Source organism: Phytophthora parasitica (assembly GCF_000247585.1).
Source record: "Phytophthora parasitica INRA-310 unplaced genomic scaffold supercont2.41, whole genome shotgun sequence".
NCBI classification, from domain to species: Eukaryota; Oomycota; class Peronosporomycetes; order Peronosporales; family Peronosporaceae; genus Phytophthora; species Phytophthora nicotianae.
Window position 1 is genome coordinate 121,215 of NW_008649027.1, and position 15,647 is coordinate 136,861.

The 15,647-nt window shown below is 51.8% G+C and overlaps 6 protein-coding genes across 8 annotated transcripts; 4 read left to right on the forward strand and 2 right to left on the reverse strand.

Moving 5' to 3' along the window:
- Positions 1-42: 42 nt before the first annotated feature.
- Positions 43-3,449, forward strand: PPTG_14717 (hypothetical protein; the record flags this gene model as incomplete). The annotated part of the gene is made up of 3 exons (XM_008911217.1): positions 43-2,744; positions 2,809-3,219; positions 3,283-3,449. The coding sequence occupies 3 exons, from the start codon at positions 43-45 to the stop codon at positions 3,431-3,433; spliced, it is 3,264 nt and encodes a 1,087-aa protein (XP_008909465.1). The 3' UTR covers positions 3,434-3,449.
- Positions 3,450-3,648: 199 nt separating this feature from the next.
- PPTG_14718 (amidophosphoribosyltransferase) lies at positions 3,649-5,638 on the forward strand. The gene has a single exon (XM_008911218.1). It carries the CDS (start codon positions 3,747-3,749, stop codon positions 5,304-5,306), a length of 1,560 nt encoding a protein of 519 aa, XP_008909466.1. The 5' UTR covers positions 3,649-3,746; the 3' UTR covers positions 5,307-5,638.
- Positions 5,443-8,734, reverse strand: PPTG_14719 (hypothetical protein). The gene is made up of 2 exons (XM_008911219.1): positions 5,857-8,734; positions 5,443-5,782 (listed from the first exon to the last, which is right to left on the reverse strand). Exons 1-2 carry the CDS (start codon positions 8,671-8,673, stop codon positions 5,690-5,692), a joined length of 2,910 nt encoding a protein of 969 aa, XP_008909467.1. The 5' UTR covers positions 8,674-8,734; the 3' UTR covers positions 5,443-5,689.
- A 351-nt stretch (positions 8,735-9,085) lies between these two features.
- PPTG_23527 (hypothetical protein) lies at positions 9,086-11,637 on the forward strand. Its single transcript, XM_008911220.1, has 2 exons — positions 9,086-11,055; positions 11,139-11,637. The coding sequence occupies exons 1-2, from the start codon at positions 9,118-9,120 to the stop codon at positions 11,571-11,573; spliced, it is 2,373 nt and encodes a 790-aa protein (XP_008909468.1). The 5' UTR covers positions 9,086-9,117; the 3' UTR covers positions 11,574-11,637.
- On the forward strand, positions 11,598-13,711 carry PPTG_23528 (hypothetical protein). The gene has a single exon (XM_008911221.1). It carries the CDS (start codon positions 11,789-11,791, stop codon positions 13,520-13,522), a length of 1,734 nt encoding a protein of 577 aa, XP_008909469.1. The 5' UTR covers positions 11,598-11,788; the 3' UTR covers positions 13,523-13,711.
- On the reverse strand, positions 13,683-15,282 carry PPTG_14721 (hypothetical protein). Of its 3 annotated transcripts, XM_008911222.1 has the most exons (3): positions 14,936-15,282; positions 14,460-14,851; positions 13,683-14,350 (listed from the first exon to the last, which is right to left on the reverse strand). In XM_008911222.1, exons 1-3 carry the CDS (start codon positions 15,083-15,085, stop codon positions 13,942-13,944), a joined length of 951 nt encoding a protein of 316 aa, XP_008909470.1. In that variant the 5' UTR covers positions 15,086-15,282; the 3' UTR covers positions 13,683-13,941. The 3 variants fall into 3 exon arrangements, with proteins under 3 accessions (XP_008909470.1, XP_008909472.1, XP_008909471.1); XM_008911224.1 differs by having other exon boundaries at positions 13,683-14,851; XM_008911223.1 differs by having other exon boundaries at positions 14,460-15,282.
- Positions 15,283-15,647: the final 365 nt, after the last annotated feature.

Sequence of the window (15,647 nt, forward strand, 5' to 3'; positions counted from 1 at the left end):
CGAGGTGGCTTGTTCTCGAGGTTTTGAGTAGGTTATTGCACGATGGGTAAGATGTCTGGAGCACAGGAGCAGCAAGATGTCCCTGGAAATGGTTCTCGAGAGGTTTTCCAGGGTTTGTTCAAAGATTTAGGGAAGCAAGCGATGGCTCTGGAAGCGATTCTGCGGGTGGTGTGCGGTCGGGTGGACAAACTGGAGAATTGGCTTACGGAGGTGAGTTTTGGCATGACGGAGCTCGATTTGAAGCTTCGAAATATTGCGCACAATATCGACGGAACTGCTGCAGTGGACGACGAAGCACGAGGACCCCATCGTTGGGCTATCCCTCAAACGGAAGCTGTTAAACCCGTAGCATCTACAGTAAGCAAGAAGCTTGGTACAGAGAAGAAAGCGGTTCGTGTGACTGGCATGGCTGCTGCCATTCTTGATCGACTAGCAACGACTTCAGAAACAGGCACACCTACACCAGTTGAAACCGAGAAAGTTGAGAAGCCAAGTGCAAAAAAGAAAAATAAGGACAAGAAGCATAATACCAAGAAAGTAAAGGCAAATGGATCGACGGAGTTACCACCTACTCCATTACCCCCAGTAGTTGAAATCTCGACACCCGTGAAGCATGAACAATACGAGGTTATACCAAGTACTCCACCGGTACCAATTCCAGCAGTGGTTGTATCGGCTCCTGCTGAAATTGAATCCCCACCGGCAAATTCTGAGATTTCTCGAAGTGAGTTAGTACCTCCTACAGCTATTGATGAAGCTTTGACTATGGTAGACATCAAGGCTTCGAGCAGGGGCGAAGCAAATGAAGTCGCCGAAGTTCCCGTTGAAGTTGCTACGACCTCGGAGCTGAGTTTGAGAGAACGGGATAACGCGCAAGCTTCCGAGTTGAACCCATCCAACGGTCAATCCAATGCTCTGTCAAGCGAGAATAACCCCGGAGCAATCGAGTTGGCGGAGAAAGAGATACTAATTGTGCAGAATGTTGCAACAACGGTTGCTCCTACTATCGTACCAGAACCACCCTCCCCAAGCTCTCCAATTGCAGTTGCCCCGGAACCCAGGCCTCAAAAACAGTCGACGCCTAACGTCACACTTGTTCAAAATGCTCGTGACAAGATGCCGATCCTCAGTCCATCCGTCTCAAGTGTCCTGCCAACAGTTGAAGTTGAACAATCTATCGAGCCTTTTCTTTTGAAAACCACGGCCCACACTGTTAGAGCAACACCAACTCTGCCCAACAGTAGGTTGGAACCTGAAAGTGGCGTACCTGAGCACCAAGTGATGGCACCACAAGTAACCCCAACGCAACCCACAGAAATCCCATCACCGATTATTGCCAAGGTGGACTGCGACTCGAATTCAACGTTGGAAATCGCCGACATACCACCCACTATCACGGAATCTATACCGATAGTAGTTGAAAAGAAAAACCCGGGGCCTAAGTCTGTTGCGGTTGACGTGAAAAACACTGAGCCTATTGCAGCTGTAAGCACAACTCCAGTCACAGCAGCTCCATCCACCGCTAACGAACACGTTACTGCAGAGTTCAAAGGATTTGAAGTTTCTGGTGCGCCAATTCGACAACGTGAAGATAAAATACTACCACAACATGACACCGGTACTCCAGAGGCAGTAGTAGATCCGCTTTTGCCGCATCGATCACCTTCACGTCGACGATCGTCAAAAATGGCCCAAAGATCGAGTTCTACAAAGAAGCATGAGGGAAACGCTGATAATGAACCCGCACGGCGCTTATCGATAAATAAACGCAGTTCGCACTCGCGACGCTCATCGATATCTCTACAGGCAAAGCCTGTAGAGCAGGAAACACCCAAGCCTGATCAGCGGATAGCACTCGAATCATCACCTGTTGAAAAGGCAGTACCGCAAGTAAAATTCCAGCCAGTTGAACAAGCAGAGCCTAAATTAATACCTCAACCTCAAGCAGCAGCCCCTATGACAAGCACTACAGAACAGGAGAATATCGAAGAGGAGAGTCAAGAAAGCGGCAGTGATTCCGTTTCTGAAGGATCAGACTCGTCCAGTGGAGAAGAGCAAGACGCAGAAGCTGTAGTTGAGGAGATCTCAAATGCCATGACAGCTCTCAGGAAGCTTAAACGTGCTCAAATGCTATCACCCGAAGAAGAAACTGAGCTCAAAGAGCGTGCTCATAAGAAGTGGTTCCAACTCAAGGGCCATATCAAGGAAAAGCAGAAGAAGGACGTAACAAACATATTGCTCAAACGCAAGAAGAACGTCTTCACTGTATCGTCAAGGATTGAGTTGCTGGAGGAAAAGTCTCGCGAGATTTTCGCAGCACTCAAGCAAATTATGAATGAATTGCGAGAAAAGAACGACCGCTCTACGCACGAAACTCTTCGACGACGTGTTGCGGATATTGAACAAAGCTTGCTGACTATAGACTCGAGATTTGCGTCCCTGTCTGCTCCTGCCATGGATAATGTGCGTGACCTGGAGAATGAGGTAGTCTCACTCCGTAGTGCGGTGCAAATGCAGCTTACAACTGCTCAGAGCGAGGCTGAAGCCAGGCACTCGTTACTTGAGGAAGCACTTGCAAGTCAGCGAACGCTGGTCGAGACATTAGCACAAGACGTTCCGGCCCAGATAAATGTTCAAACCGAGCTCTTTATGGAAAAGTTCAAACAATTGCCCGATCATACTGCAGCCATTGAGAATCTACGACGAAGTCTGAAGAGGAAAGCGGACTTGAAGTTGTTGAAAGAGTAGGTATCTGAGCTTGCCAGCTTGACGATCTGAACTGACCGTATGAGCTTTGTTTTGGTGCAGATTGGAAGCTCGCTTGCTAGGTTTGGACGCTGAGAATGAAGACTGCCTCGTGCGCTGTTTATCGTGCCGCAAAGAAGTTATCAATCTGTATAATGACAAAGACACAGAAGCAGATGAGCAAGATGTGGGCAATGGCCAGCTTCGAAAAGTGAACCCAGGACCATCATCAGCTCGGATCTACCGCTCCAATATTCCGTTTAGCGCCCAGACCGTCGTTCAGGAATCCATCCAAGAGGAATCTTCCGAGGAAGTGTTATTTTCACCTCAACCCCTTTTCGCAATGCCTGATCCCCAGCCATATCAACAATTTCAGTCAGCAGGTGATTCTCATTCAAGTGAGAAAGCTGCGATTCCAAGGTCGGCCCCCGTTTTGAGAAGAGATACAAAAATCCCTCAAGCGTCTCCGCTCAGGTAAACAAGTCTCAAAATGTGTTTTACAATCGTGCTCAAAGATCTAACAGCGATTCGTTGTAGCCTGATGAATATCACAGCGACAAGAGCCATCTTGTCACCCGATCGACCGATTAGTGCACCAGTTGTGGCCTTGAAGAAGAGATCAACTACAGCAACTAGATCAAAGTCTTTGCTCAAGTCTCTTACTCCACAGCCAGGGACCGCGCAGTAGCTTAATTAATCTTGTGCAGTTTTGCTCTTTGATGTGCCGTAGTCGTCTCGGTTGTTCTTGAAACCTCATGAAAGATGGCGATAGTGCCGCACATCACTTCAACAACACCAATTTTGGCCAATCGCTTTGTAGAGTTCATCGGATTGGACGATTCGCAACGGCAACTGTTGGTTGACCGACGAAACGGCTCGGCATACAAAGCGCAAGAGGTTTTTCTGACAGCCATTCGGTCGCCGCGAGTTGTCAGATGCATTGGCTGAATCTCCTCGCAAGTCCTCTCTTCCTTTGCCTCTTCCTCTCCTCTTCTTGAACCATGTGTGGCATCATCGCGTTGATGCTTGCCAACAAGTACGAGCACTGCAACCAGGGGCTCTACGATGGTCTCACTGTGCTACAGCACCGCGGACAAGACGCTGCCGGCATCATGACGTGCGAGAAGAAGCGTCTGTTCCTGCGCAAGGACAACGGCCTTGTGCGTGACGTGTTCAAGCAGAACCACATGCTCAACCTGCGCGGCAACATGGGCATCGGCCACTGCCGCTACCCCACTGCCGGTTCGAGCTCCAGCTCGGAGGCGCAGCCGTTCTACACCAACTCTCCGTACGGCGTGGCGCTCGCCCATAATGGCAACCTCACCAACTCGCACGAGCTTGTGGATCAGCTGGCCAACACTAATTTCCGCCACGTTAACACCGACTCGGACTCGGAGTTGCTGCTCAACATCTTGGCCGATGAGCTGCTCAAGCGTGTGGACCAGCCCCTTGACACGGAGATGGTGCTGGACGCTGTCACGGGAGTCTTCAAGCGCTGCCGTGGTGGCTACTCGGCTGTCGTGCTTATTAACGGCTTTGGCATCGTTGCCTTCCGTGACCCGCACGGTATTCGCCCGCTCGTGTACGGTACTCGCAAGACTCAGCACGGTACCGACTACGTCGTGGCCTCTGAGAGCGTCGCCATCGATACGCTTGAGTTCAAAACGGAGCGTGATTTTGCCCCCGGTGAGGCTATGGTTATCAAGCAGAGCGGAGAAATGACCACGCGCAAGTGCGTGCCGGACGCCAAGCTGTCGCCCTGCATCTTCGAGCACGTGTACTTCGCCCGTCCGGACTCGTTCATCGACGGTGTGTCGGTGTACCAGGCACGTCGTAACATGGGCTCCAAGCTCGCCCAGAAGATTCTGCGCGAACGTCCTGATCACGGCATTGACGTGGTCATTCCTATCCCCGACACAAGCCGCACGTCGGCTCTCGAGGCATCGCAGAGTCTCAACATTCCGTACCGTGAAGGTTTCGTCAAGAACCGCTACATTGCACGTACGTTCATTATGCCTGGCCAGATCGCACGGAAGAAGACGGTGCGCATGAAATTGAATGCTATCCGCTCCGAGTTTGAGGGCAAGGTTGTGCTGTTAGTGGACGACTCCATCGTGCGTGGCACCACGTCCCGCCAGATTGTGCAGATCGCGCGTGAGAACGGCGCCAAGGCCGTGTACTTCGCTTCGGCTGCTCCTGCTATCCGTCACCCTAACGTGTACGGTATTGACATGCCCACGACGGAGGAGCTCATTGCCTTCAACAAGACGGAGGCTCAGGTGGCAAAGGAGATTGGCTGCGAGTGGATGATCTACCAGGATTTGAAGGATCTTGAGGACTCAGTGCGGCAGGAGAACTCAGCGCTGGAGAACTTTGACTCGTCGTGCTTCAACGGCAAATATGTCACGGGCGATGTGAACCAGGCGTACTTCGAGCGATTGCACGCTGAGCGTTGCGACGCGCGCATGCAGGCCAAGAACATGGGCTTCACCCCGTTCAACCGCACGATCTCCACCCCGCAGTCCGATGAGAGCATTGACATGTACAACGCTCCGCAGTAAACGTGTGAATCTTCCTAACCTGGGCTAAGGTCGGAAGGGCCGAGGAGATGCCACCTGTACGTGGCTTCCTCATACTGAGTATGGTGGGGGTATGATGGACCCCTTCCTCTGTAGACTCTACATAGAGCAAGAAATGCACACAAGTTTCTTTCCAAACGCTCTCAACACACCGAAGATAAACACTTCGAAGTAGTGTGTACTTAAGTATGTTGGAGAAGAGCATGCACTTCCAAAAAACCGCTCTTCTTCCTAGTGAAAACATAACAAATAGAACTTTCGTGATGGAATGCTGCTGCATGCTGCGCAGCATTTCCCCACATCTTTGCGATTTCTGAAGTGTATGACGGACAGTGAAATTTGTCCTTCGATCCATGCTACCCAATCTACTGGAATGGCACGTTGTTCTGCGCAAAATACGACTGCAGCGACGTCAACGTTGCGGGCGTCGGTAGTTTTGTCTGGGCGTACGCCAAGTGCTGGATAAAAACATAACAATGATAGTTAGATAATGCACTCACATCAGCTTCGTAACACTACACGAAGAACTTACCACGCCAGGTTTAGAGGCTGACAGCTTCGCGATCGACTCGGCAAGGTAGCGTGATGGCACAGGGTATTCTTGCAAGTGGTCAAGCGGAATCACCGACGCGAAGAACAGCTTTGCGTAACCAGCTTCGTAACCCGTCTGTTCCAGCTCCAGCAACGATTCATCCTCGTCCTTGACAGCTGCACTAGTGTCTCCAGCTTCCTCAAGCACCTTCACTGCTGCGGCCAGCATCTCCGTCCACATATCCAAGTCGGCGCTGCAGAACTCCGTTTCACACATCAGTCGCGTCAAGCCAATAACGCAAGCCTTTCGTTCTGCGGGACTACGACCACGAGCATTGCACGGCAGCCACACAGACTTGATGAACATGGTCGACATTCCCTTCTGCAACGTCTCCAGAGACGCCAGGAACGTGTCCGGGCCGAGCTTTCCGATAAGCACGGACACCGTATAGATCAACTCCTTGGTGTAGCCCACAGAGTTACGTCCGGCCATGCGCGTCTGTAGTCGAATCATAAGAATCTTCACAATTTCGTTCAGGAAGTTCGCGTAAGCTTCACGTGGCATGAACGCAAAGAGCCCACGCAGTAGTGAGAAGGCGTTGGCTTCTGTCGATCTGGACGAAATCAGCTTCTGGAAAACACCGAGAATGCCTTGCACCGACTGAGCAACATCGTTCGGGGCCTTCCGCATGTACGCCTCGATGAGCTTCACAATAGCCGGCACGTTGCTGACTCGTTCCCACAATGTAGGGTTCAACAGCACGGGGAACATGCTCTTGTACGCATCTGAGACGCCGCTCGGTCGAAGCTCCAGCATCTGAGCCAGCACTTGATACACGTACGGCGACAATGCCTCAACGTCGTTGGTTAGTACCTTCTGGAACGGCGGGAACAACAGCTCTTCGAAGCGCTCCGTCGCGGCAGGGTTCGTCTTGCACACATTAAGGATCAACACTGAAAGCGACTCGAACAGATAGTGGCTGAAGGACGGGTTGCTCGGGTTGGCACAGATGCGGTTCAGGATACTGGTGAGCTTGTTAACAGCCATGTCCGTCAGCGGCAAAATGTCCTCCTTGGCCACGTTCATCACTCGCATCACCACCTTCATGAGGTAATCATTCTCCGGGTAGTTGGGTTGTTCCAGGATGTTGAAGACGTGTTCCAGTAGCTTGCCCAGATACGGTGCTAGACGCTGTTTCGAGAAGCGAAGCGAGCCTGACGGGTCCTTCACGGTAAGCAGACGCTCCAAACAGGCAGCAGCGTATGTGTGCACCACAAACTGCGAAGGATCCATGCAGTTCATCAGAAGAGGGAAGAGCTGATCCATCACTTCCACCGGCATCTGGCTACGGAACGTCGAGACAAACTTGATTGCGTCGGCCTTCAGAATAAGCGACGCCTGGTTAGGTGTCGACAGTTCTGGGAGCACTTCGGCCATAAAGAAATCCATCAGCGGGACTCGGCTGTTCACTTCGGACACACCACGCAAACGTGACTGCTTGATCGCGGAAATAGCGATAACCAGGTTGATCGACACGTCCTTCATCGCCCAATTCCGAGCAGGATCTGCCTTGTACTGCTGCAAATGCGTCTGAATCGTGTTCATGCAGATCTGCGTCACAGCCTCGTCAAAGTTGCCAAGCAAGCCGCGCACCAAGTCACGAGCAGCGCTGCGACGACTATCACCATCTGATCCTTCGATGTCGCGGCGAATGTAGTCCATCGGGTTGTCCTCGAACAGTTCCTCATCCGACGTGCGCAGCTGCAGGTTGGTGACGACAATCCCGCACAGCTCTGTCAAAACCTGTGGAGACTCAAATAGTGTGCGGTGGAACGATCGCGAGGCCACCGACGTCAGGAACTTCATACACTTGGCTGCCAGCTCGTCGTGCTTGGGGAAGAGCGTAATACGGTTAGCTAGAAGGTTCCAGATCACTTCAGTGAACTTCTGTAAGAACGGCTTGAACTCCTCGTCGTACTTCTCCGCGTACAGATTAATATTCTCCACAATAGCCACTAGCAGTCGATCAATCGGACCGGGTTCATCCTCGTTGTCCGCGTCTACAAGGGCCGGGTTCTCGTAGCTCAAATAGCTCAAGAACTCGCCCATCCACTCGGCGATGTGGTCCTCGAAATACTCCGGCAGATCCTGCCAGTTGAGCGAGTAGAAGATGCGGCTCATGTATCGCAATGCTGTCATCATCTGCGCCTGTTGCGCAGCAACAACGCCAGGAGCACGCAGCGCCACGCCCGTCTCCTTAAAGAATACGAGCAATGGCTCCTGGAAGACCTCTAGACAGTGCTTGAGCTCGCGAAACAGGTCGTCGGACTTGAAGACGTTACGGAACCGCTTGAAAATGGTGTTGGCTGTCATGAGCACGCCGTTGCGTACCTGCCAGTCCTGCTCGGTCTGTAATTTGTGTACCAGTTGAGCCAGTAGGTCCATCCACTGGGCAGGGAAATCGTACTCTCCGATGGTCGTGAGCGCCTCAATGAGCTGCTTCTGTAAAGTCTCGGGCATGCGGCACATGAGCTCCACCAGGTGCTGTTTGACCAGGTTCTTCTCGTTCTGAGGCACACATCCCTGCTTTTCCGGGTCCCAGTTGTGCTTGATGAAGTTCTTGAATAGCAGCGCGGCTGCTAGACGCACCTCCTGCTTCTCGTTTGAACTCTCGAGAACTTGTAGAAGCAAAAGCACGTAGTTGGGCTGCGATGAGAGCGTGTTCAGGTACGCCTCGGCGCCCTTACGAGTCTCTGCGAAGGGAGACAGCGTTCCCTCTAGAGACTGGCGCAGCATCGGCATGTTAGGCTCCGCCATATCTGCCGAGATCTTCACTCCGATCGGGTTGGTGGCTTCGCGTGGCGGCTGTGAATTGAAAAATGATGGTACCTTCTGGAACTGGATGATGTGCGCACACACACAAATACTTGAGTAAATATGCTTAAACTTAATTATTTTTGTTAAAAACATGGTCAGCACGGATGCTGATTGGCCAATATTAGCTTAGTGCTTAATTCTCCTCGGTACGCATGCTGATTGGCCAGGATGGCATTCAGACGAAAAAACCCATTAAATTTTTAATGTTTTTTTTCCGTCTGAATGCCATCCAACGGCCAGATCGTACTTTACTGTTTCTTCTTATTTAACTTGTAAAAACGTCTTTTGGCTATTTTAAAATGAGCATTCAGCTGAATTGGGTTTTGTCTCCGATATACCCATTTTGCCAATTCTTCACTTGAAGCAAATTAGATTAGCATAACGATGGCTGAGGTGGACAGTCTGGTGTCGGACCTGCTGCAGGTGAGGAAGCTGTTCGCGAACAACCACCTTAGCGACGTTCTGTTCATCTTCACGTCGGACTCTGGCGGTTCTCCTGCGTCTGACGGGGGCGAGAACGACAAAAGCTCGACAGCAGGAGACCACCTTATCCCAGCACATCGGCTTGTGCTGTCGCTACGTAGCGGTGCATTCCAGACGGCATTGCTAAAAGCGAAAAGCAGCCAAGTGCCGGGTCAGGTGCGATTCCCACTGAAGATTCACGTGCAGGATACGCCCTACCGCGTATTTTATTCGCTGCTGAGGTTCTTGTACACGAACGATCTTGGTGCAGAGGGGGAAGATGGAGGCAAGCGAGGCCGAGAGGAATTCTGGCAACAGCTGCTGCGAGCAGCGTTCGTATATCTGGTTCCATCGTTGGTCGATATTTGTGTCAAGAGAATTACAAGCTTCTTAGAACTGGAAAGTGATAAAGTGGAGGAGGAAAAGGTAGAGGAGGAGTGTGAAGATGCCGAGGAGCGGAAGCGACGGTTGCAAAAGAAGACGCTGGATGTGTTGGTGTTTATGGACACAGTGTTGGCGACATACCCGTTGACTGCTAGACGAAGAGAACCGTCGGATTCGCATACGATAACCCCGCCACCGTCGCAAAATGGACGTCGGTCTACTGGTGACGGGAGTGATGCTGGCAGCTCAGTGCTGTCACGATGCGCCGAGGCTGTGTGTCAACTGCAGAGCATGTGCTTGAAGCAGCTTCAGCACATGGATGAAGCTGCGTTCGAGGAATTATTGCAGAGTGACACTGGACGGCAATGTTCTACAGAGAGATTGTGCGAAATCTTGAGAATGCGATCAGATACGCCGCTGGTTGTGGCAATCCGATATCAGCTTGGTCGTGTGGTAAACGAGCTTCTGCTACTGGGAGAACCTTTGGATCAAGTCGGAGGCGATGAGATTGATTTGCCGCTTGTTGCAGCACTGAAGACTGGGAACAACGCGATTATTCGCCGCCTGCTTGTCGACGAAAGCGCGCCGTTCTTCCTGCTCACCGACAAAGTTCCGTTAATATTTTTGGCCAGCGCGAGTGGAAATGTGCAGCACTGCGATATCCTAATTGAACAGAACGCTGCTGATGTAAATCTGATCTCTCAGCTGAAGGACGGTGACAAGGAGATTACTGCAGAATTTGGGCACCAACAGACCCCGCTACATATTGCCTGTCGAAAGGGCCACAGTGCGGTGGCGGAACTATTGCTACAACACAATGCCGCTTCTAATTTGCCTGACGAGGAAGGGAATACGGCTCTACACTACGCTTCAAACATCGAGACTGTTGAAGTGCTGCTGAATAGTGCATTCAGAACGAATGCCAACATTCCAAACAGGCGAGGACGGACACCATTGCACATTGCTGCAGCACGAGGAGACGTCGCTGTGGTTGCATATCTGATCCGTCATGGTGCAGAGCAAGACATTGTGGATGATCAAGGGCAAAACGCGTTTCATCATGCTGCTGCAAACGGCCACACAGCGGTCACTCTTGTTCTGCTCCACGAGAACGAAGCTGCTATGGCAAATGCAAAAAAACTGGTAATAACTAGCGAGAGCAATGGAACGACAGAAAATACTCACTCTGAAGATTCACAGCAAATGAAGCAAACCGGTGGTGGCGAAATTGACAGCGCAGAAGAGAACGGAGAAAAACGAGAAGAACCAAACGGATTTGATATTAACAGGGAAGACTTGAAGGGCAACACTGCTCTTCACCTCGCTGCCATGTCCCCATCCGAGCGGTGTCAGAAAATGCTGCAATTATTGCTGGAGAATGGCGCAGATCCGAACCGGGCGAACTGGTTTGGATACACTGCGCTTCATTTGCTTTGTTCGCACCAAAACGGACCGGCGTCACTAATCAACGCATTTGTAAGTGGCCAAAGTTTCGCTAGCACCATATTGATATGTAACTCTAATTTGTGATTACTATATTATGTTTGTTTGCTATCCAGATTGAGCACGGTGCAAATATCCACGCGCAGAGCTTAGACGGTAGTACTGCATTGCATCTGGCTGTAGGTCGAGGAAGCGAAGACGTTGCAGTCGCACTGGTAAGTGCCGGTGCCTTCGTGCACCTGTTGGACGCAGCAGGACGCAGCGTGGTGGACTTGGTGGAGAACACGAACCAGGGATCGATGCTAGTGCCAGTGCTACGCAACCTGTCGCACCCACCCGAGTGGGTGGGTGACGAGCAGACCACCGAGTGTTCATCGTGCCATACAACCTTCCGACTAGCCATGCGCAAACACCATTGCCGCCACTGCGGTCGCACCGTGTGCTACAACTGCTCCAGCAACAAGATCACCATCCCAAAGTTCCAAGTACTTAAACCCGACCGAGTTTGCGATACCTGCTTCGACGTATTGTCCTTCCGGAAGCTATTGTAAAAATTCGCAAATCAAACATCTTCAAGATATTCCCAGATGGCTACATTTTTTCTTCCGTTGACAGATGTCCGTTTTCTTATTGGCTAATATTCTCGATAATTTGCCATGGGTGGTCATTTCAAGAATAGGTCCAGCAGCTCCAAGACTTTCCCACCGGCCGTGTGTGCACGCCGCTCTATTGCCGTCTCGAGCTGCCACTGCTCCCTACTGTTGCTATGGCCTCACCGGGTGAGGCTCCACCACCTGCACCCGCGTCGATTGCAGCTGGAAATCCTTCACAGGCGCGGAGCAATGGCGACGAGTTTTTTGTCACTGCGAACCTCGTGGGTGCCGCACTACGCTGCGTCGTGAATCCACAATGGCCGTGCGAGGCACTCCTAGGTGCGGCAGCTGAAGCCTATCACGCCAATTTTCCGAACAGCGAAGTTCCCGAGTGTAACGTGGTGTTTCACCGTAAAAAGCAGGAGTTTTTGGTGGCTGGAACGCCAATTAACGAGTGCTGTGCAAGGGGAGATGAATTGGAGCTGGGTGTGACCGTCCCGGCCCACGGTGCTACTCACGTTGATGCTACGCCATCCGTTGCTGTCAGTAGTGTCAGTGGTGTGGACAGTGATGGAGAGACCAGTGAGTTCTGTGTGTTGTTTCACAAGCTTCCATTGGGGTTTACGATGAAACGTGGACATGACAGCAGTACGGAGGTGGGAACCATTTATCCCAAGAGTGCAGCGACCCATTTCCCTCGGCTGACACCTGGTGTCACCATCGTGAGCATTGCGGGGACGCCACTAGAGGACATGGGTCTTCGTCAGGTGCACGATTTGATCAAGAACGCTGGTCTCCCATTGGAGATTCATTTTCGTGGACCTGAACTAATGGTGCCTCCATCGTCGCCTAATCCCGCACAGCAGCAGCAAGAACGGTTGTCGGCCTCGGCTGTAATACCCCCTCCTCATCCTCAGCAACAGGGAAGACGTCGCAGAGGGTCTTTTGATCGCCGTAGTGTGCGGAGCAACGGTAGCAATGGAAGTGGTCGCAGTCGTAACAGTCGTGGCAGTCGTGGAAGGAAGAAAGGTGATTCTACTGAACACAAGGGTGCTGACAACCAGCAGAAGGGGGAAGGTGGTAAAACACGTATACAAGCAGCAGGGCACCGCGATGCAAGCGATTCAAACCAGCGCAGCGGACCAGAGGAGCATGATGCGGATCACAACACCGAAGCTGATCTGGTCGAGCAAATCGAACAGCTTAAGGTGGCTTTACTACGCAAGCACGAAGAAGCCAAGCAAATCGCGCGTCTGCTCGAGACGTGCTCCGAGAAACTACTAGCTCTACGTGGCGAATCTGGTGGCATGGCAACATCTCATCAACAGCAACAAAGGCAACAGCCCAAGCAAAATGGCACCCCTCGTTCACGTCGTAGTGGAGCACCTCCATCGAATAATGGTGGTTCCAAGGTTCGACTGACGCCTGAGGTTCTAGAGGCCATGGATCAGAAAGCTGGCCTTCCTCGACGTGGCACAGGCGCGTATGCTTCATCGAACGTGTCATCAGTCTCGGGGTATTCAGCTCAATCCATGCCAGTAGCTCGCTCTGGGAGTATGCGAGCGCGCAATGCTCGTGCCGCGGCTCTCGCCAATGCCGACAACGTGTCAGTATCGTCCTATACATCGAACTCATCGAACACATCTGCACGCCGCGGTGGCAACCACTTGAATAAACGGTACAACTACATACCGCAGAAGTATGCAACAAGCACAACGGGAACTTCAGAGGCTGGGTCGACTTCTCTGTCATCTCGTGGAGCTGTGATGTCGCGTGCGCGGATCTCGCGTGACTCGTTCATTACCAAGAGTGAGAGTCCAGGTGTCGGCTACTACGACGTGCAGGTCAAGGATCGCGTCAAAGGTGGTGAGATCGGCGACTCGGACCGCTCGTTACCGTGGTCTTGAGTGTTGGATACCTCAACTGGAGATTACGTAGCACTGGCATTTGTCTCTCCTTATAAAGTACGCATCGATAGAGCATTGAAAGTGTTCCCGCGTTAGCTTGGCAGTCAAGTTGTTGGCTGCATCAATTCAACTCAACTCAATAGACATAGTCTCACATAAGTATTGTTTGATGGCATCCTTGGATCTTTATTGAATCAATGCTTGTAAAAGTACTGAATGACGCATGGAGAGAACTCACACGTACGCTAGCGCCTACGCTAGCCACTCCTGGCCATGGTTATCGGGTTTGGATCGAAGCTAACCCAATCACATAGCTGGGAGTAGCCAGCCAGCGACATAAATACTTGACTACGTCCTAACAACTATAGTATTTGCTCCTCTTTCGATCTCGAGAAAATGGAGCGACAACCACGTAGACCTCAGAACTCGGTCACGCCGGAAGGAGAGTCGTCCCGTTCGTAGATATTTTTGTTTCGAGGACCGAAGGTCGCTTCGAAGTGTTCCCAGAGAGCTTGAAAGCACGGTGCGACCTGTTTCTCGTCGTAACCCGTGAGCACCGACAGCTCGTCTCTCCATAGTGGGGTCACCCCAAGCGCCTTCCGAGATGCCACCAGTACACTCGCAGCTAGAACGGACGGTCGATATACCTGCAGCGAGTACTCCTGCAATACCAGATCCACGAAAAACTCGGCGTATTTGCAGTAGTATCCGTGTGCTTCATCCACCAGCTCCGATCCCAGCAGTTGGTCATCGGCAAACAAGACGGTCTGACCCATATAATGTTGCAAGAAGTGCAGCGGGGTCACCATGGTGAGATTCCAGCCCAATCTGTACACGAGCAAAGCAAAATTTAGCACCGTAACAGGCAAAATAAAAATACTCGTGTGCCTTGGCAAAACTCCCAGCCGTTGCATGACGAACAAATTTCCTCACGCACTTTTGGAAAATATCTGCCTCGGCATCGCTGATCTCCTCATGCGAGTACATTCGGTTCCCCATCTCCCAGAACTCGGCCATGGGAGGCAGTTCCTCATCCGTGCCTAGAAACTTGAGCGCCACGCGTAGGCAGCTGAGTGCCAGCAACTGAAATCGGTCTTTGCGTGGCAATGGCGCGTCGCGTGCTAACACTTTCTCGAGATATCCCACAGCGGCGTGTACGTATTCTTTGCGCATACGCAGATGCGTCTCCCCTACTTCGGCCATCCAGTCGACAAGCACGCGACGGTATTTGAGGTACTCGTACTGCTTAGAGAAGTCCGGTCGTAGGAGTTCCTGGCGCAGCATGGCGCGGTACACAGCGTCCACGTCACGGTCTTCCAGTGCCACCATCTACAAAATTGCCAATTATTGCCATAAGAAAATTGTAAATATCGAATGGGCATAAAGTGTCTAAATGAGAGGGGGGAGGCGCACAGTTTGCTCCTCGAACGATAGCTCGACTGTCCAGGGCGCGTCGGACACGAGGAGTCCGAGCATCTCGCTCGTCTCGGATTCCTGCGTACTCATGAAATCGTCGTCGTCCAGCACTTCGTCGCACTCGAGGCATTGCGCTTCCCACTCCATGATGACGGCAACTACTTTTTCACGGAGGCGAGCAAGGGGGGAAGTGAGGGTTGGGCGTTGATAATTTGCCACCGAGCAGAGCTGATCGCCGTGTCTTGTCGCCTCCGCCACAAAGCGCAAATGTGTTAGACGATGGCAATGCAATGCACCCAGCGCCTACACCTGGCAAATTGTGACCCGACCATACAAAACTCAAGTCAAAATTTCCATTTGAAGCGCAAGTCGCCCCGTTTCTGACGGGATATCTCCTGCCCATCTCTATCAAGCTACTCCACTAAGTTCGAACGCTCTGTGCTGCTTGAAGGTCTTGCGAACTTACAGCAGATGATGGCTACCTTCATGCTTTCCATGCCAGTAGCGCAAGTACGAGCGAAGATCTCGCGCTTTACGCGTTGTCGAGGTGGCGCGGAAAGCGGAGACCATGTTGTCGCACAATCACACGATGCGGTCGCTGATAAGGTTCCCTAGCCCGGATATGCCGAATCCATGCCAGAAACACCGCGACTGGTTTAATTTTTTTGTCGCTTCGATCGCTTGGCCCAACGGCACTTTATCCGAATAC